General features: G+C 51.4%; 1 protein-coding gene across 3 annotated transcripts in view; it reads right to left on the bottom strand.

Moving 5' to 3' along the window:
* Positions 1-20,373, bottom strand: part of LOC134346943 (phosphatidylinositol 4,5-bisphosphate 3-kinase catalytic subunit alpha isoform) — a 142,173-nt gene that overhangs the window by 25,093 nt on the left and 96,707 nt on the right. For all 3 annotated transcript variants that reach the window (XM_063048824.1, XM_063048826.1, XM_063048825.1), the window contains exons 10-15: positions 16,057-16,191; positions 11,736-11,860; positions 11,086-11,167; positions 7,978-8,142; positions 5,823-5,926; positions 2,689-2,860 (exon numbers count right to left, since the gene is read on the bottom strand). In XM_063048824.1, coding sequence (XP_062904894.1) covers positions 2,689-2,860; positions 5,823-5,926; positions 7,978-8,142; positions 11,086-11,167; positions 11,736-11,860; positions 16,057-16,191 — 783 coding nt within the window. The remainder of the gene's footprint in view (positions 1-2,688; positions 2,861-5,822; positions 5,927-7,977; positions 8,143-11,085; positions 11,168-11,735; positions 11,861-16,056; positions 16,192-20,373) is intronic.

Raw genomic sequence — 20,373 nt, 5'->3', positions numbered from 1 at the left:
TGGTGCGTGCAAGTTTGGATTCAACGTTTAAGAGAAGTTTGGATAGATACATGGATGGGAGGGGCATGGGGGGCTATGGTCACGGTGCAGGTCAAAGGGAGTAGGATGGTTAAATGGTTCGGCACGAACTAAGTGGGCTGAAAGGCCTGTTTCTATACTGTACTTTTCTACGATTACTTATAGGGAAGGTAACTACTGCTGAAATAAACTGTTTATAGTAATTAAATTAAACTACCTACAAGGTCAAACCAGGGCAGGTCTTACACGGCGAGTGGATGGGCAGAACAGAGGAATCCGGGAATACAGATCCATAATTCCTTGAAAGTGGATTCTCAGGTAGATAGGGTCACAAAGAGAACTTTTGGCACACTGGCCTTCATAAATCAAAGTATCGAGTACAGGAGATAGAACGTTAGGTTGAAGTTGTATAAGACTTTGGTGAGCCCTAATTTGGAGTATTGTGTGCAGTTTTGGTCACCGACCTACAGGAAAGATGTAAATAAGGTTGAAAGAGAACAGAGAAAATTTACAAGGATGTTGCCAGGACTTAAGGACCTGAGTTAGAGCGAGAAATTGAATAGGTTAGGACTTTATTTCCTAAAATGTAGGAAAATGAGGGGAGATTTGAGAGAGGTATACAAAATTATGAGGGATCTAGGTAGGGAAATTTCAAGCAACACACATAAAAATTGCTGGTGAACTCAGCAGGCCAGGTAGCATCTATAGGAAGAGGTACAGTCGACATTTCGGGCTGAGACCCTTCGTCAGGACGAACGGAAAGAAGAGATAGAAACATAGAAACATAGAAAATGGGTGCAGGAGTAGGCCATTCGGCCCTTCGAGCCTGCACCGCCACTTATTATGATCATGGCTGATCATCCAACTCAGAACCCCGCCCCAGCCTTCCCTCCATACCCCCTGATCCCCGTAGCCACAAGGGCCATATCTAACTCCCTCTTAAATATAGCCAATGAACTGGCCTCAACAGTTTGCTGTGGCAGAGAATTCCACAGATTCACCACTCTCTGTGTGAAGAAGTTTTTCCTAATCTCAGTCACCGTTTGAGGATAAAGGCGAAGCCTTTTAGGACTGAGATTAGGAAAAACTTAGAATAAACTTAGAAAAAACTTAGAAAAACTTAGAGTCGTTCTGGACTTCCCCAACATCGGGAACAATCTTCCTGCATCTAGCCTGTCCAATCCCTTTAGGATTTTATATGTTTCAATCAGATCCCCCCTCAATCTTCTAAATTCCAATGAGTACAAGCCTAGTTCATCCAGTCTTTCTTCATATGAAAGTCCTGCCATCCCAGGAATCAATCTGGTGAACCTTCTTTGTACCCCCTCTATGGCAAGGATGTCTTTCCTCAGATTAGGGGACCAAAACTGCACACAATACTCCAGGTGTGGTCTCACCAAGGCCTTGTACAACTGCAGTAGTACCTCCCTGCTCCTGTACTCGAATCCTCTCGCTATAAATGCCAGCATACCATTCGCCTTTTTCACCGCCTGCTGTACCTGCATGCCCACTTTCAATGACTGGTGTATAATGACACCCAGGTCTCGTTGCACCTCCCCTTTTCCTAATCGGCCACCATTCAGATAATAATCTGTTTTCCTATTTTTGCCACCAAAGTGGATAACTTCACATTTATCCACATTAAATTGCATCTGCCATGAATTTGCGCACTCACCCAACCTATCCAAGTCACCCTGCATCCTCTTAGCATCCTCCTCACAGCTAACACTGCCACCCAACTTCGTGTCGTGTCATCCGCAAACTTGGAGATGCTGCATTTAATTCCCTCATCCAAGTCATTAATATATATTGTAAACTACTGGGGTCCCAGCACTGAGCCTTGCGGTACCCCACTAGTCACTGCCTGCCATTCTGAAAAGGTCCCGTTTATTCCCACTCTTTGCTTCCTGTCTGCTAACCAATTCTCTATGCACATCAATACCTTACCCCCAATACCGTGTGCTTTAAGTTTGCACACTAATCTCCTGTGTGGGACCTTGTCAAAAGCCTTTTGAAAATCCAAATATACCACATCCACTGGTTCTCCCCTATCCACTCTACTAGTTACATCCTCAAAAAATTCTATGACATTCGTCAAGACATGATTTTCCTTTCACAAATCCATGCTGACTTTGTCCGATGATTTCACCGCTTTCCAAATGTGCTGTTATCACATCTTTGATAACTGACTCCAGCAGTTTCCAGATAGTAAGAGATTTGAAAGTGGGAGGGGGAAGGGGGAGATCTAAAAATTCAAGCAGGGTTTTTCCTCTAAGTTTGGGTGAGACTAGAATTAGAGGTCATGGGTAAAGGTGAAAGGTGAAAAGTATAAGGGGAATGTGAGGGAGAACTTCACTCAGAGGATGGTGAGAGTTGGGTATGAGCTGCCAGTGGAAGTTGTAGATGTGGGTTCAATTTCAATATTTAAGAGAAATTGGGCAAGTATCTGGATGGGACAGATATGGAGGGCTATGTTCTGGGTGGGGGTCGATGGGACTAGATAAAATAACAGCTTGGCAGGGACTAGATGGGCCAAAGGGCCTTTCTGTGCTGTAGTGCACTATCACTCTGAACCACTGCTAACTGATCAGAATCCACACGCTTCTGACTGATCTCCAAACGAAACAAACAGCCACTCGGCCTACGAGGCTCCCATCCCACGGCACTGACCTTCTGGGTCTCATCTTTCTTCTCCTGCTTCAGGATGTCGGTCAGATTGATCAGCTTCTCCATGGCCTCCACCTGGCGGATCAGGTGCTTCAGGTACATCCCGCACGCTCGGCAGAACGACTCCAGCAACAGCCCAAAGCGCTGGCTCACCGTCTTGTTGTGCATTTCGGACCTGGGAGCATCAAACAGCTTCACTAGGGGAAACTGAAGGGGCTGAGGGAGGGTGGGGGGGGGGGAAGAGAGATCAAGGGAGCATGCGCACTTAGAGAGAGAGAGGGGGGCAGGGGGAGAGAGGGGGGAGGAGAGAGGGGGGAAGAGAGAGGGGGGGAAGAGAGAGGGGGGAAGAGAGAGGGGGGAAGAGAGAGGGGGGAAGAGAGAGGGGGGAAGAGAGAGGGGGGAAGAGAGAGGGGGGAAGAGAGAGGGGGGGAAGAGAGAGGGGGGAAGAGAGAGGGGGGAAGAGAGAGGGGGGAAGAGAGAGGGGGGAAGAGAGAGGGGGGAAGAGAGAGGGGGGGAAGAGAGAGGGGGGAAGAGAGAGGGGGGAAGAGAGAGGGGGGAAGAGAGAGGGGGAAGAGAGAGGGGGGAAGAGAGGGGGGGAAGAGAGGGGGGGGAAGAGAGGGGGGGGAAGAGAGGGGGGGGAAGAGAGGGGGGGAAGAGAGGGGGGAAGAGAGGGGGGAAGAGAGGGGGGGAAGAGAGGGGGGAAGAGAGGGGGGAAGAGAGGGGGGAAGAGAGGGGGGAAGAGAGGGGGGAAGAGAGGGGGGGAAGAGAGGGGGGGAAGAGAGGGGGAAGAGAGGGGGGAGAGGGGGGAGAGGGGGGAAGAGAGGGGGGAAGAGAGGGGGGAAGAGAGGGGGGAAGAGAGGGGGGAAGAGAGGGGGGAAGAGAGGGGGGAAGAAAGGGGGAAGAGAGGGGGGAAGAGAGGGGGGGAAGAGAGGGGGGAAGAGAGGGGGGAAGAGAGGGGGGAAGAGAGGGGGGAAGAGAGGGGGGAAGAGAGGGGGGGAAGAGAGGGGGGAAGAGAGGGGGGAAGAGAGGGGGGAAGAGAGGGGGGAAGAGAGGGGGGAAGAGAGGGGGGGAAGAGAGGGGGGGAAGAGAGGGGGGGAAGAGAGGGGGGAAGAGAGGGGGGAAGAGAGGGGGGAAGAGAGGGGGGGAAGAGAGGGGGGAAGAGAGGGGGGAAGAGAGGGGGGAAGAGAGGGGAAGAGAGGGGGAAGAGAGGGGGGAAGAGAGGGGGGAAGAGAGGGGGGGAAGAGAGGGGGGGAAGAGAGGGGGGGAAGAGAGGGGGGAAGAGAGGGGGAAGAGAGGGGGAAGAGAGGGGGGAAGAGAGGGGGGAAGAGAGGGGGGAAGAGAGGGGGGGAAGAGAGGGGGGAGAGAGGGGGGGGGAGAGAGGGGGGAGAGAGGGGGGAGAGGGGGAAGAGAGGGGGGAAGAGAGGGGGGAAGAGAGGGGGGAAGAGAGGGGGGAAGAGAGGGGGGAAGAGAGGGGGGAAGAGAGGGGGGAAGAGAGGGGGGAAGAGAGGGGGGAAGAGAGGGGGGAAGAGAGGGGGGGAAGAGAGGGGGGGAAGAGAGGGGGGGAAGAGAGGGGGGGAAGAGAGGGGGGAAGAGAGGGGGGGAAGAGAGGGGGGAGAGGGGGGGGAAGAGAGGGGGGGAAGAGAGGGGGGGGAAGAGAGGGGGGGAAGAGAGGGGGGGAAGAGAGGGGGGGGAAGAGAGGGGGGGGAAGAGAGGGGGGGAAGAGAGGGGGGAAGAGAGGGGGGAAGAGAGGGGGGGAAGAGAGGGGGGGGAAGAGAGGGGGGGGAAGAGAGGGGGGGAAGAGAGGGGGGGAAGAGAGGGGGGGGAAGAGAGGGGGGAAGAGAGGGGGGAAGAGAGGGGGGAAGAGAGGGGGGAAGAGAGGGGGGAAGAGAGGGGGGAAGAGAGGGGGGAAGAGAGGGGGGAAGAGAGGGGGGAAGAGAGGGGGGAAGAGAGGGGGGAAGAGAGGGGGGGAAGAGAGGGGGGGAAGAGAGGGGGGGGAAGAGAGGGGGGAAGAGAGGGGGGGAAGAGAGGGGGGGAAGAGAGGGGGGGGGAAGAGAGGGGGGGAAGAGAGGGGGGGGAAGAGAGGGGGGGAAGAGAGGGGGGGAAGAGAGGGGGGGGAAGAGAGGGGGGGGAAGAGAGGGGGGGGAAGAGAGGGGGGGGAGAGGGGGGGGGAAGAGGGGGGGAAGAGAGGGGGGGAAGAGAGGGGGGAGGGGGGGGGAAGAGAGGGGGGAAGAGAGGGGGGAAGAGAGGGGGGAAGAGAGGGGGGAAGAGAGGGGGAAGAGAGGGGGAAGAGAGGGGGAAGAGAGGGGGGAAGAGAGGGGAAGAGAGGGAAGAGAGGGGAAGAGAGGGGGAAGAGAGGGGGGAAGAGAGGGGGGAAGAGAGGGGGGAAGAGAGGGGGGAAGAGAGGGGTGAGGTGGAGAGAGAGAGAGGGGGTGAGGTGGAGAGGGAGTGTTTGGCAGTGAGTGCTTTCATACACACACACACACACACACACACACACACACACACACACACACTGTGCAAGAGGGAGGAATGCATTGGCAGAGGGAAAAGAAGGGCCAAGCTGCCAGGATTCTCCAGATTTCAGAGCAATGAGGTTTAAACCCCTCACTTAAGAGCCCTTAGCCCACCACTCCCCCCCACCCCATCCTTCTAGTAACCTGTCCTGTACCCACACCAGTACACGACTGGATGGGCTACGGCAGCAGAAAACCATGAACCTACACTCAGCGGCCACTTTATTAGGAACAGGAGGAAGCTAAAGAAATGGCCTCTGAGTGTAGATCAGGGATTCTGATTCTGATTCTGAGATAAGCGCGCGCGGGGGAAAAAAACGTGGGCCTTAAGTGTCAATCCTCGCCACTTACTGGTGCCATCTGAATTCTCAATACCAGTGGTAACCCCTGTACTGCCGGCACCCTCACCTGGTAACAGCAAGGATCTCCAACTTGTCCCGCGCACCAACGACAGGTTAATTTGCTGCTGTAAGTTGCCCCCACCCAGCCGCCAGTGTGTGGGTGAGGAGCAGAATCTGGGGGGAGTTGAGGGGGAATGCAAGACAGGGGATAAAATGGGGTTCCTATAGACGGGTTGCTCGAGGGTCAGCGCAGACGCAATGGGCAGAAGGGCCTATTACTTACTTCAGATGCCAGAAAAAGAAGTGCCCTATCCTCTGGTTGGTCAAGGCTTTCTTCAGCAGGAACCTGCCCAGGGGATTGTCCAAATATTGCTCGTACTTCAGAACCTGTGGAGAGAGCCACACACCGGTGAACTGTGGGCCTGTCCATCACAATCTCACTTCCCCATCACTCCCTCCCTTACCTCCCATCTGGGTCACTGAACAGGGTGCAGTACAACAGAGAAACAGGCCCAAATTAAACTGTAATTCATCCGTGATGTGCTGTGTCGTATGACATGGGCGATCAAGGTCTTTCCATGACCATGATTGTACTTGCAAATTTTTCTAAAGAAGTGGTTTTCCATTGCCGCCTTCTGGTCAGTGTCTTTGCAAGATGAGTGACCCCAGCCACCATCAGTACTCTTCAGAGATTGCCTGCTGGCACCCTTGGGCAAGGTGTAGCAACTCTTAGCCCCCACCGATCAGGATCACATGAAGCCATGGGGGCAGGTGGTGGATGGTCGTGTGAGCAGCCGGTGCAGATCACAAGTCCTGGTTCTGTGACCTCTGACGTCAGGCAGACAGTCTCTGAAGAATATCGATAATGGCTGGAGTCACCCGTCTTGTAAAGACACTGCCCAGGAGAAAGCAGCTTTCTATAAACCACTTCTGAAGGAAAATTTGCCTAGAACCATCATGGTTATGGATAAGACCACGATCGCCCACATCGTACGTCACGGCACATAATGATAGCGATGACACCACTCCACCTCCATCTGATTATCTCCCTCTGCTCTTGGTTCCACCTCTCACCCCCGTCCCTGTATACCAGCTGTCTCCCTGCTCCTTCAGACCCATTCCTAAATGTCAACAAGCCTCTGCCTCCACAGGTGTGCCTAACCCGCTGAGTTCCTCCAGCTGTGTTTTTTTCAAGCATGAACCGGTTTGTAAAGATTAGCTTGATTTGCCAGATGTACATCAACACACACAATGAAATGGGTCGTTCGCATCAAATCAAATCAGCGAGGATTGTGCTGGGGCAGCTGGCAAGTGTCGCCATGTTTCCAGCATGCCCACAACTCACTAACCCTAACCCGTACAGACTCTTTATAGGCAGCAGAGGGAACTGAACCCTGATCTTACAGCAGGCCACCGCAGAGTGCTGCACTAACAATGTTGCCCATCGCTGACACGTTAAAGGCAGAAGCAGGTGGGGATCTGGTGTTAATTTGGTACCACAGACACGGCAATCTCCTTCAAACTACAGTAACGAGGGGTGATTTGAGCTAACTGCAAAGGGGCAAGGGAGAGGGTCCCACTCATAAACACAAGAGATTCTGCAGATGCTGGAAATCTAAAGCAACACACACAAAATGCTGGAGGAACTCAGCAGGTCAGGCAGCATCTATGGAGGCGAATGAAGAGTTGAAGTTTCGGGCCAAGATCCTGCATCAGGACTGGAAAGGAAAGGGGCAGAAGCCAGAACAAGGAGTATTGGGGGGGGGGGGGAGAGGAGTATTAGGGATGGGGAGGAGTACTAGGGAGGGGGGAGGAGTACAAGCTGGCAAGTGATAGGTGAGACCAGGTGAGGGGGAAGGTGGATGGGTGGGGAGGGGGATGAAAAAAGCTGCAAGGTGATAGCTCAAAGTAAATTTATTATCGAAGTACATACATGTCACCATATACAACTCTGTAATTTGTTTTCTCAATAAAACTAATAACCGTAATATAAGCAACACTCACAAGACCTGCAGATGCTGGAAATCCAAGCAACGCACACAAAGTGCTGGAGGGACTCAGCAGGCCAGGCAGCATCTACGGAAAAGGGAATACTTCTTTCGGCCCGAAACGTCGGCTGTACTCTTTTCTCGAGACGCTGCCTGGCCTGCTGAGTTCCTCCAGCATTTTGTGTGTGTTGCTTTGGAGTTCCAGCATCTGCAGAATCTCTCATTGGTAACCATAACAGAATCAATGAAAGACTGCACCCAACAGGCCAGACAACCAGTGTGCTGAAGATGACTAACTGTGCAAATACAATGGGGAGAAAAAGAAATAATAATAATAAATAAATAAGCAATAAATATCGAGAACAAGAGATGAAGAGTCTTCACTTCATCAGGACTGGAAAGGAAGGGGACAGAAGGAAGGATAAGAGGGTAGGGAAGAGGGGGACTCACCTGGACAAGTTGGATGAGGTATTGGGACAGGCGATCGTCGGTCAGCCCTTTAACCAGGCAGTTCACAGCGAACTCTCTCACCATGGGGTCAGGGAAGTTGCAGTCTAACAGCTCGAGGGCTTGTTCGGGTTTGATGAGGGGCCAGTCCTTCAACAGGCAGTACATCTGAAAGGCGAGCACAACCACAGTGAGTAAACCATCCAGAAGGAGCACTCCTCCTCCCCTCCTCTGAACCCTCCAACCTCCTGTTCCCCCTCCTCTGAACCCTCCAATCTCCTCCTCCCCCCTCCGTCCCTCCAACTTCCTCCCCCTCCTCCATCCCTCCAAACTCCTCCCCTCCTCCTTCCCTCCAACCTCCTCCCACTTCTTCCTCTGTCCCTTCTCCTCCTCCTCCCCCCACCAACCTCCTCTCGCCCTCTGTCCATAGAACCTCCTCTGCCCTTCCATCCTCCTGTCCTTCCTCCATGCCTTTAACTTCCCCAAAGCCAACACCAGCCCTGCCCTTTATAGTAACGTCCTGTAACCCCACAGGACCTCTGAGCTCCCTCAGTTTCTGCCTCTTCCCACTTCCCAGTCCACTCCACACTTCACATCTTCCTCCACATCTCTGCTCTGAATGGACCATCCCTCTATTCTTGGCTGGGCCCTCTGGTCTTTGACTCCCTCACGATAGGGAACGTCCATTCCACATAACGGGGAAGATCTGAATTGGAATTGGACAGTTTGTCTTGCAAACTGTTCATGTGGATCAGATCTTTTATCATCATCATTATGTGCCGTGTCGTATGACGTGGGTGATTATGGTCTTTCCATGACCATGATTATTCTTGACAAGTGTTTCTACAGAAGTGGTTTGCCATTGCCTTCTTCTGGGCAATGTCTTTACCAGACGGGTGACCCCAGCCATTACCAATACTCTTCAGAGATTGTCTGCCTGGCGTCAGTGGTCACACAACCAGGACTTGTGATCTGCACCAACTGCTCATACGACCATCCACCACCTGTTCCCGTGGCTTCGTGTGACCCTGATCCATGGGGTGGGGGGGGGGGCTAAGCAGGTGCTACACCTCGCCCAAGGGTGACCTGCAGGCTAATGGGGAGAAGGAGCACCTTACACCTCCTTTGGTAAAGACGCATCTCCACTCCGACATACCAAGATCAGATCATTACACAGCGCACTGAGGTAGTATACACTTCCCAAGCAGATGGTAAGCCTGATGAAAGGTCTCCTCAAATAGTTAGTCAGTGCACACATACTTATTGACAGGAGTAATGTTAGAAATGGTTGGTACTGGAGCCTAAAATTTCATTAGTCAGCTCCAACATGGGCACTGGCCTCCGAGGTACCCAGGAGATCTTCAAGGAGCAATGCCTCAAAAAAGCAACATCCATCATTAAGAACCCCCACCACCCAGGACATACCCTCTTCTCATCACCACCATCAGGGAGGAGGTACAGGAGCCTGAAGACACACACTCAGCGATTCAGGAACAGCTTCTTCTCCTCTGCCATCCGATTTCTGAATGGACATTGAACCCATGAATACTACCCCACTACTTTTTTATTTCTATTTTTGCACCACTACTTACTGTAATTCAGTTTGTTCTCTATTATTATGTATTGCATTGTACTGCTGTTGCAAATTCAACAAATTTCTCGACATATGCCAGTGATATTAAACCTGATTCTGAATCTGACCTTAACCAGCCCCGATACTTTCCCTGTCCCCGTGGCCTCTGGCTGCCACCTTGTGGTTGGCTAGAGAGCTACAAGACCAGAGCAGCCGGTCACATTGAGCCAATGTCAAACAGACTTCCAGCTGGACAGCTTCAGCAGGGATGGTGGGTCTTATACAAGACGACTGGGGCAAGGCTCTGGGATACAGTCTGGCCGTCTGCTCTGGAAAGAAGGGTGAACATTCCAAGGGGGGAGAAAAGATACTTCAAAGAATCCAAGGAACTTAGCAACGCAAAAGTTCGGGGAACCACAGTGGTTAGTACAACACTATTAAAGATCTGGACTTTGGAGTTCAGTTCTGACGTGGTCTGTAAAGACATTTGTACGTCTTCCCTGTGAGCATGTCCCTCCCACGTTTCCAAAGGCGTTCTGATTTAATTAGGCTAGGACTAAATATTTATTTATTTATTGAACTACAGCACAGAATAGGCCCTCCTGGCCCTTTCAGCCAAATGCACCCAGCAATCCTCCAGTTTAACCCTCGCCTAATCACAAGACAATTTGCAATGACTAATTAACCTACCAACCGGTAGGTCTTTGGACTGTGGGAGGAAACCGGAGCACCTTGGAGGAAACCCACATGGTCCCAGGGAGAACATACAAACTCCTTACACGCAGCGACAGGGAACAGGTGGGCTGCCAGAGGTCGGGATCGAGACCGGATCCACTGTGCCACAGTGTCATTGAAACCCCATTCAAGGAAGGGATCACTATGACGATCAAGGAGAGAAATCTGTTGCAACACACACAAAATGCTGGAGGAACTCAGCAGGTCAGGCAGCTTTGTTGGAAATGAATAAACAGTTGACGTTTCGGGGCGAAACCCCTCTTCAGGACTGAAAAGGAAGGAGGAGACTCCAGAATAAAAAGCTGGAGGGAGGGGAAGGTGATAGGTGATGCCGAGTGGATGGGAAAGGTAAAGGGCTGGAGAGGAAGAAATCTGATATGAGAGCAGGGTGGACCTCAGGAGGTCTCAGAGAAGGCTGCATTGGGAGCACCAGACACAACAGACGACCCCAGCTGAAGAGTCGCCTCACCTGGAAGGACTGTTTGGGGCTCTGAATAGAGGTGAGGGAGGAGGTGAATGGGTAGGTGTTTCCAGGTTGGGAGATTAGTGGGGAGCAATGAATGGACAAGCGAGACATGGAGGGAGCGATCCCTGCGGAAAGCTGAGAGGGGGAGAGGTAAAGATGGGTATGGTGGTAGGAAACCTGTTGCCTTACACAGCTTGGCCAGTGGGCAGGGGGACTGAACCCCAACGGTTCTGGGGTGACTGGTACGAGACAGAACACACTCGTATTGCCTGCAACATCCTACCAACAGATGAAACAAACATCATGGATGGATGGTGCAACAGGGAACCGTCGTTACCTGGGCAACTTCGTCCCGTGAGTTCCACTTCACAGACAGTAGCAACTTGGGTAACGTCTCTGGTATGTTAACACAGTAATGTCTGAAATGGGAAATCGAGTGATGAGTCATCCCCACCGGTACCGTACCCCAGTATTAGACAGGGTCAGACCCATCCCCACCGGTACTGTACCCCAGTGTTAGACAGGGTCAGACCCGATCCCCACCGGTACTGTACCCCAGTGTTATACAGTGACAGACCCATCCCCACCAGTACTGTACCCCGTGTTATACAGTGACAGACCCATCCCCACCAGTACTGTACCCCAGTGTTATACAGTGACAGACCCGTCCCCACCGGTACCGTACCCCAGTGTTATACAGTGACAGACCCATCCCCACCAGTACTGTACCCCGATGTTATACAGTGACAGACCCGTCCCCACCGGTACCATACCCCAGTGTTATACAGTGACAGACCCGTCCCCACCAGTACCGTACCCCAGTGTAATACATTGACAGACCTGTCCCCACCAGTACCGTACCCCAGTGTAATACATTGACAGACCCGTCCCCACCAGTACCGTACCCCAGTGTAATACATTGACAGACCTGTCCCCACCAGTACTGTACCACAGTGTTATACAATGACAGACCCGTCCCTCCACTACCTGTGCCTCCAGAGAAAGTCCTTCTCCTGCTCTGTGATCTCAGACAGAGGGTCGCGGGTGTAGATGTTCCGTAGCTGCTCAATGTCGTTGTCTGTCAGGTTACTGTCTCTGGCCAGCCGGTTACTCTGCGTGAAACAGCGGCTTGTTAGTCAGAACCTGGGGAGACTTGTTCACTGTGTGTGGGGGGGCACGTGGGGAGACTCGTTCACTGTGGGGGGGCACGTGGGGAGACATTCACTGTGGGGGGGAGACGTGGGGACATTCACTGTTGGGGGGTCACGTGGGGAGACATTCACTGTGGGGGTCACGTGGGGAGACTCGTTCACTGTGTGTGGGGGGCACGTGGGGAGACTCGTTCACTGTGTGTGGGGGGCACGTGGGAAGACTCGTTCACTGTGTGTGGGGGGCACGTGGGAAGACTCGTTCACGGTGTGTGGGGGGCATGTGGGGAGACTCGTTCACTGTGGGGGGGCACATGGGGACACATTCACTGTGGGGGGGCACTTGGGGAGACTCGTTCACTGTGTGTGAGGGGCACATGGGGAGACCCATTCACTGTGGGGGGGCACGTGGGGAGACTCGTTCACTGTGTGTGGGGGGCATGTGGGGAGACTCGTTCACTGTGTGTGAGGGGCACGTGGGGAGACCAATTCACTGTGGGGGGGCACATGGGGAGACTTGTTCACTGTGTATGGGGGGCATGTGGGGAGACTCGTTCACTGTGTATGAGGGGCACGTGGGGAGACCAATTCACTGTGGGGGGGCACATGGGGAGACTCGTTCACTGTGTATGGGGGGCATGTGGGGAGACTCGTTCACTGTGTGTGAGGGGCACGTGGGGAGACCAATTCACTGTGGGGGGGCACGTGGGGAGACTCGTTCACTGTGTATGGGGGGCACGTGGGGAGACATTCACTGTGGGGGGGCATGTGGGGAGACTCGTTCACTGTGTGTGGGGGGCACGTGGGGAGACTCGTTCACTGTGTATGGGGGGCATGTGGGGAGACTCGTTCACTGTGTGTGAGGGGCACGTGGGGAGACCAATTCACTGTGGGGGGGCACGTGGGGAGACTCGTTCACTGTGTATGGGGGGCACGTGGGGAGACTCGTTCACTGTGTGTGGGGGGCACGTGGGGAGACCCATTCACTGTGGGGGGGCACGTGGGGAGACTCGTTCACTGTGTGTGGGGGGCACGTGGGGAGACCCATTCACTGTGGGGGGGCACGTGGGGAGACTCGTTCACTGTGTATGGGGGGCACGTGGGGAGACTCGTTCACTGTGTATGGGGGGCACGTGGGGAGACTCGTTCACTGTGTATGGGGGGCACTTGGGGAGACTCGTTCACTGTGTGTGGGGGGCATGTGGGGAGACCCATTCACTGTGGGGGGGCACGTGGGGAGACTCGTTCACTGTGTGTGGGGGGCACGTGGGGAGACCCATTCACTGTGGGGGGGCACGTGGGGAGACTCGTTCACTGTGTGTGGGGGGCACGTGGGGAGACTCGTTCACTGTGTATGGGGGGGCACGTGGGGAGACTCAATCATTGGATATTACAGTAAAACGATGTTCGTGCCATCAGGTTGGAGGTTACCCAGACGGAACACAAGGTGTTGCTCCCCCACCCTGAGGAGGGCTTGGACCAATATGTCAGAATGTGAATGGAAATCAGAATTAAAATACTTGTGGTGGATGGAACATACAGTATACCTTAAAATTATGCCCTCTCATACTAGCCATTTCCACCCTGGGAGAGAGGCGCTGGCTGTCCACCCTATCGATGCCTCTTATCATCTTGTACACCTCTGTCTCCTCTCGTTCTCCATCATGTTGTTCAAGGTGTTGCTGAAGGTGGATGAGATTTTTTCACCCACGTCCCCCACCTCTACTTTCATCAGAGGAACCGGCTGACAGTCTCATTCATCAGTGCTTCAGTTGTAAAGAATGTACAACGCATGGGCAAACCATTCAGCCCATCCAACCTAGCCTGCCCCTCAACAAGATCACAGCCACAGCTCCAGTCTCTCCACTCAACCACTCCCCGGTCATTAACCCCAGTCTCAAATGTACCGAGGTGGCACAACAGCCAGAGGGTACCAAAGATCCTCCATGAAGATGTTCCTCCTCATCTCAAGACCACGTCCTCAGGTCCCAGGCTTCTGCAGCAACAGGACACTCGGAATTTCCCCCATCATCTCCCTGGCCAAATCTCCAGCTGTCCCAAGACGCAGCACGCGCGGCCGTTCCGAATGATATCGTATCTGTGAAGTAGGATACCGTGCACAATCCTGACTTGATAGAGACAGACGTGAAGAAGCACGGAGGAACATCTGGAGAAACTTCTGAAATGCCCACTTCGCTGCCGCTGCTACTGTGCGATCGAGAATCTCCGGAGGGGAAGGCCCCAAATCCTTGCCTATTGCCTGTGGCCGGGGCTGGGGTCGAGGCGCTCGGCAGAGATGGTGCTCGGTGCATCGGTGTCGGAGAGCTGGTCGGAGGCTTGGAGTTTTCGGACGGACTCAGAGTCGGACTGTGGTCGGATACTTCCGGGATGCCGCATCGGCAAGTTTGCAGCGCTGGAGGTTTACCGTCTGCGTGAGATGATGGGACTTTCGAGAGACTTGGAGACTTTACCATGCCCATGGTCTGTTCTTTATCAAATTACGGTATTGCTTTGCACTGTTGTAACTATATGTTATAATTATGTGGTTTTTGTTAGTTTTTCAGTCGGTTTGTCATGTGTTTCAGTGATATCATTCTGGAGAAACATTGTATCATTTCTTAATGCATGCATTACTAAATGACAATAAAGGAGGACTGCGTGTCCTCATAATCATAATCATAATGAGCCTATGCCTCCCACTTCACGTTACTTGAGTGCCATTGGCAGGAAGAGTTGAAAGTCATCCCCCGTTTATTCCATGGAATCTCATTTTGATGGGACACTTCACCCAACCCCAAGCTACAAAAACAGAGGGCAGGTGACCACACTGCTACGTCTGGTCACAGAAATGTCACCCGACAAGAATAGCGGACATTCATGGTCAGCCCTGATGTTCCTGATGTCATTCCAGATAGTTATTACCAAAACTCTTGTTTCAGGAAGGCTAACAATATTATCAGGGATGTCTCCCCCCCCCCCCTTGACCATTCTCTTCTCTCTTTTCTACCTTCTGGGAGAAGGTACAGGAATTTAAAAGTCTGGACAAACAAATTTAAAAGAGTTTCGTCCCCACTGTTGTCAGACTCCTGAACCAGTCACCTCTCTCACATCTCCTTCTTGTTGGGGCTGCCGTGTTCTCAGACTCTTAACTCCATCTCTGCCATCAGAAACAGGTTTACTATCACTGACACGCGGTACGTCATGAACACTTTAAACACACGGATAGGAGAGATTCTGCAGATGCTGGAAGTCCAGACCAACATACACCAAATGCAGGAGGACCTCGGCAGGCCAGGCAGCATCTATGGAGGGGAATAAAGAGTGATGTTTTACACTGAGACTGACTGAGCCATCTGGCACTTTGCTGTCTCCAAGGGTGCTCAGTGAGGTTTCCAGCGGAGCAGCCAAGAAATCTGCAGATAATGCGTGAGCCCATTTCTCACTAATCTTGCCAATGAAATCATCAAGGAAGATTGAAATCATCAAGGTGAGTGGAGGAGCGCCGTCTACCAGCCTCTCGTTCGCTGCTGCCAGAGGAAGGTGTCCACGAGTGATGGCCTCTCCCTCCCTCGCTGTTCCTGAAGGGGGGTGTCTGTGAACAGACGGTCTCTTTCCCTCAGTGATGCTGGAGTCCTCGGTCCCAGGCAAAGCTTAATCGACGCAGTTTGTAGGTTGGACTCTCTATTTCACATTATGATGTTTCTCTTTTTTTTGTTGTTGCTATTTTGTGCGATTTTGATCATGGTAGCCCGCAGATAACGAACGACACGGCACTGAATTGAACTGAACTGAATAGGCTTAGACTCTTTCGATGACTTTGTGGGTTGGTGTCTTATGTTCCATGTTTCTCAGTCGTTCTTTGCCAGCTCCCCCCCCCCCACCCGGTTAGACAACTTGTTTCTCTTGTGTGTGGGGAGGGGGTATTTAATGATTTCCTTTGAACAGGTTCCATGGTTTTCTTTGTTTCGTGACTGTCTGTGGGAAGATGAACCTCAGGGCTGTATACTACATGCATACTTTAATAATGAATGTTCTTTGATGATTGAACAACAATAAACTTGATAACCAGAGTGGAAGCCAACTGCCCTCCAATCCCGAGGGGGGACGGGCGAGGGGCGGGAGGAGAGAAACAGATTGGCCGACCATGGATCCCAACTTACCAGCCCCACCAGGCAGTAGTTGAAGCCCAGCTCCCTGGACATGCTCCAGTTGGCGTGCTCCTCGATCTCCGCAGCATCCGGGAACTTCACGGAGTTGCTGAACCAATTGAATTCCAACTCCAAGCAGGGGGTTTCCTGGAAGTGCAGGGACCAGAGAGAAACAGCTATTACAGGAGGAAATCACCAGCTCCACACACTCACCAGCAACGAGCTCCTACAAAAAAATCTTGAAAGTCCCAAGATCTCCAAAATGAAACCCCCATTGAAATGTGACACCATAAGGACAGAGGCAAAAGCTGAAAAAGTGAACAGAGAGACATCAATTCGTTTGCCAGAGAGTGATGAATCTGTGGAATTTGTTGCCACAGGCAACTGTGGAGGCCAAATCATTGGGTATATTTAAGGCAAAGATTGATAAATTCTTGATTAGTCAGGGCATGAAGGGGTACGGGGAGAAGGCAGGAGACTGGATCAGCCATGATGAAATGACAGAGCAGACTCGATGGGCCAAATGGCCTAATTCTGCTCCTGTATCTTGTGGTCTAATTGGCCATTATCACATCTACTGAGATACAACACTTCATGAACAGAAGAGATTCCTCAGATGCTGGAAATCCAGAGCAACACCCACAAGATGCTGGAAGAACTCAGCAGGTCAGGCAGCATCTACGGAGAGGAATAAAGAGCCGACGTTTCGGGCCGAGCCTTGATGAAGTCTGCTGAGTTCCTCCAGCATTTGTGTGTGTGTTACGGAGGCACACTGAACAGCATTTTTGTGTGCCACCAGTCAGATCATTCCCTACACAAGCACATTGAGCAAAAACAGAACGCAGAATAGAGTGCTGCAGTTACAGAGAAAGTGCAGTGCAGGCAGACGATAAGGTGGAAAGGCCACAATGACTTATCCTCATCAGAGGGTCCGAGGTGGAGAGGGTCAGCCAGGTTAAATTCCTCGGTGTTGTTATTTCAGAGGGCCCGTCCTGGGCCTGGCACACACGTGCAATTACAAAGAAAGCACGGCAGCACCTCTGCTTCCTTAAGAGTTTGCGGAGATTCAGTATGACATCTAAAACTTTGACAAACATCTACAGATGTGTGGTGGAGCGTGTATTGATCGGCTGCATCACAGCCTGGTGTAGAAACACCAGTACCCTTGAAGAGAAAATCCTACAAAAAGTAGTGGATACAGCCCAGTCCACCACGGGTAAAACCCTCCCCACCGTCGAGCACATCTACATCAAACACTGTTGCAGAAAAGCATCATCCATCATCAGGGACCCCCACCACCCAGGACATGCTCCCTTCTCACTTTCCATCGGGAAGAAAGTACAGGAGCTTCAGGACTCTCACCACCAGATTATGAAACAGCTATTACCCCTCAACCATCAGGCTCTTGAACCAAATGGGATAACGTCACTCGCCCCATCACTGAAATGCTCCCACAACTAATAACCTGATTTTCAAGGCCTCCTCATCTCATATTCTCGGTACTTTTTCTCTTATTTATTTATACTTTCTTTCTTTTTGTATTTACACAGTTTGTTCTCTCTTGCACTCTGGTTCAACACCCTAGTTGGGTGGTCTTTCATTGATTCTGTTATGGTTATTATTCTATAGATTTATTGAGCGTGTCCACAAGAAGATAAACCTCAGGATTGTATATGGTGATATATATGAACTTCCAAAATAAACTTTACCTTGAACTTTGAGACTGTGAGGACAACACCTCGTTTTTAGTGCACAGAAGGTACTGACAGCAGCAGGTTTGAAGCGGTCCCTGAGCCTGGTGGCACGTGTTAGAATCTTCTGTCCAATGGAAGGGGAGGAGAAGAGAGACTCCATGCACTCACCTACCTTTCTAATGAATCATCCTTCCCCTGCTTTAAAAGTATTTTACGATTCTACACCCGCTGAAGCTCTTCTTCAAAGGGCAATACAGAAAATCACCCATCTCTCTCTTACTGTAAATGGACAACCCAATATTTTTAACAGAGCAATTCCAAGTTGTAGATTCTTCTAGAAGAGCAAACCTTCTCCATATCCACCTTACTGCGACCCCTCAGTACGAACTCGCTCACTCCTAGACCTCAGGCATCTGTGCAACCCTGCCCCATAACCAGCCCATTCCAGGACAAGAACATTAAAATAGAGGAGAACAAGGGACGGCAGATGCTACCCATCTATTTTTGCACTATTTTAAAAAATGTATTCCTTATTATATTGTGCATTTTATGTCTTACAGTGTACAGCTGCCACAAAACAACAAGTTTCATGGCATACTGTACATCAGGGGCAATGAACTTAACTCTGATTCTGAGTGGCAGAGGGACTTAACGTGGCCGGGGTTCCCCTGTTCTGAGGCGACAGTCGGTGGGAATGTGGTGGCGGAGGTCAAGAAAAGCAGTGAATATGATGTACTCAGTTTAATAAATGCTCCCAGTGGCCACTTTATTAGACACACAGCTCGCTGATGCAAATATCTAATCGGCCAATCGCGTGGCAGCAACTCAATGCATAAAAGCATGCAGGCATGGTCAAGAGGTTCAGCTGATGTTCAGACCAAACATCATAATGGGGAAGAAATGGGATCTAAGTGACTCTGACCACGGAATGATTGTTGGTTCCAGACGGGGCGTGAGTATCTCAGAAACTGCTGATCTCCTGGGATTTTCATGCACAACAGCTCCTAAAGTTTACATAGAAACATAGAAACATAGAAAATAGGTGCAGGAGTAGGCCATTCGGCCCTTCGAGCCTGCACCGCCATTTATTATGATCATGGCTGATCATCCAACTCAGAACCCAGCCTTCCCTCCATACCCCCTGACCCCTGTAGCCACAAGGGCCATATCTAACTTCCTTTTAAACATAGCTAATGAACTGGCCTCAACAGTTTGCTGTGGCAGAGAATTCCACAGATTCACCACTCTCTGTGTGAAGAAGTTTTTCCTAACCTCGGTCCTAAAAGGCTTCCCCTCTATCCTCAAACTGTGACCCCTCGTTCTAGACCTCCCCAACATCGGGAACAATCTTCCTGCATCTAGCCTGTCCAATCCCTTTAGGATCTTATACGTTTCAATCAGATCCCCCCTCAATCTTCTAAATTCCAACGAGTACAAGCCCAGTTCATCCAGTCTTTCTTCATATGAAAGACCTGCCATCCCAGGAATCAATCTGGTGAACCTTCTTTGTACTCCCTCTATGGCAAAGATGTCTTTCCTCAGATTAGGGGACCAAAACTGCACACAATACTCCAGGTGTGGTCTCACCAAGGCCTTGTACAACTGCAGTAGTACCTCCCTGCTCCTGTACTCGAATCCTCTCGCTATAAATGCCAGCATACCGTTCGCCTTTTTCACCGCCTGCTGTACCTGCATGCCCACTTTCAATGACTGGTGTATAATGACACCCAGGTCTCGTTGCACCTCCCCTTTTCCTAATCGGCCACCATTCAGATAATAATCTGTTTTCCTATTTTTGCCACCAAAGTGGATAACTTCACATTTATCCACATTAAATTGCATCTGCCATGAGTTTGCCCACTCACCCAACCTATCCAAGTCACCCTGCATCCTCTTAGCATCCTCCTCACTGCTAACACTGCCACCCAGCTTCGTGTCATCCGCAAACTTGGAGATGCTGCATTTAATTCCCTCATCCAAGTCATTAATATATATTGTAAACAACTGGGGTCCCAGCACTGAGCCTTGCGGTACCCCACTAGTCACCGCCTGCCATTCTGAAAAGGTCCCGTTTATTCCCACTCTTTGCTTCCTGTCTGCTAACCAATTCTCCACCCACACCAATACCTTACCCCCAATACCGTGTGCTTTAAGTTTGCACACTAATCTCCTATGTGGGACCTTGTCAAAAGCCTTTTGAAAATCCAAATATACCACATCCACTGGTTCTCCCCTATCCACTCTACTAGTTACATCCTCAAAAAATTCTATGAGATTCGTCAGACATGATTTTCCTTTCACAAATCCATGCTGACTTTGTCCGATCATTTCACCGCTTTCCAAATGTGCTGTTATCACATCCTTGATAACTGACTCCAGCAGTTTCCCCACCACCGACGTTAGGCTAACCGGCCTATAATTCCCCGGTTTCTCTCTCCCTCCTTTTTTAAAAAGTGGGGTTACATTAGCCACCCTCCAATCCTCAGGAACTAGTCCAGAATCTAACGAGTTTTGAAAAATTATCACTAATGCATCCACTATTTCTTGGGCCACTTCCTTAAGCACTCTGGAATGCAGACCATCTGGCCCTGGGGATTTATCTGCCTTCAATCCCTTCAATTTACCTAACACCACT

The sequence above is a fragment of the Mobula hypostoma genome, chromosome 5, assembly GCF_963921235.1.
Source record: "Mobula hypostoma chromosome 5, sMobHyp1.1, whole genome shotgun sequence".
Lineage (NCBI taxonomy): Eukaryota > Metazoa > Chordata > Chondrichthyes > Myliobatiformes > Myliobatidae > Mobula > Mobula hypostoma.
This window is presented reverse-complemented; position numbering and strand designations above follow the sequence as displayed.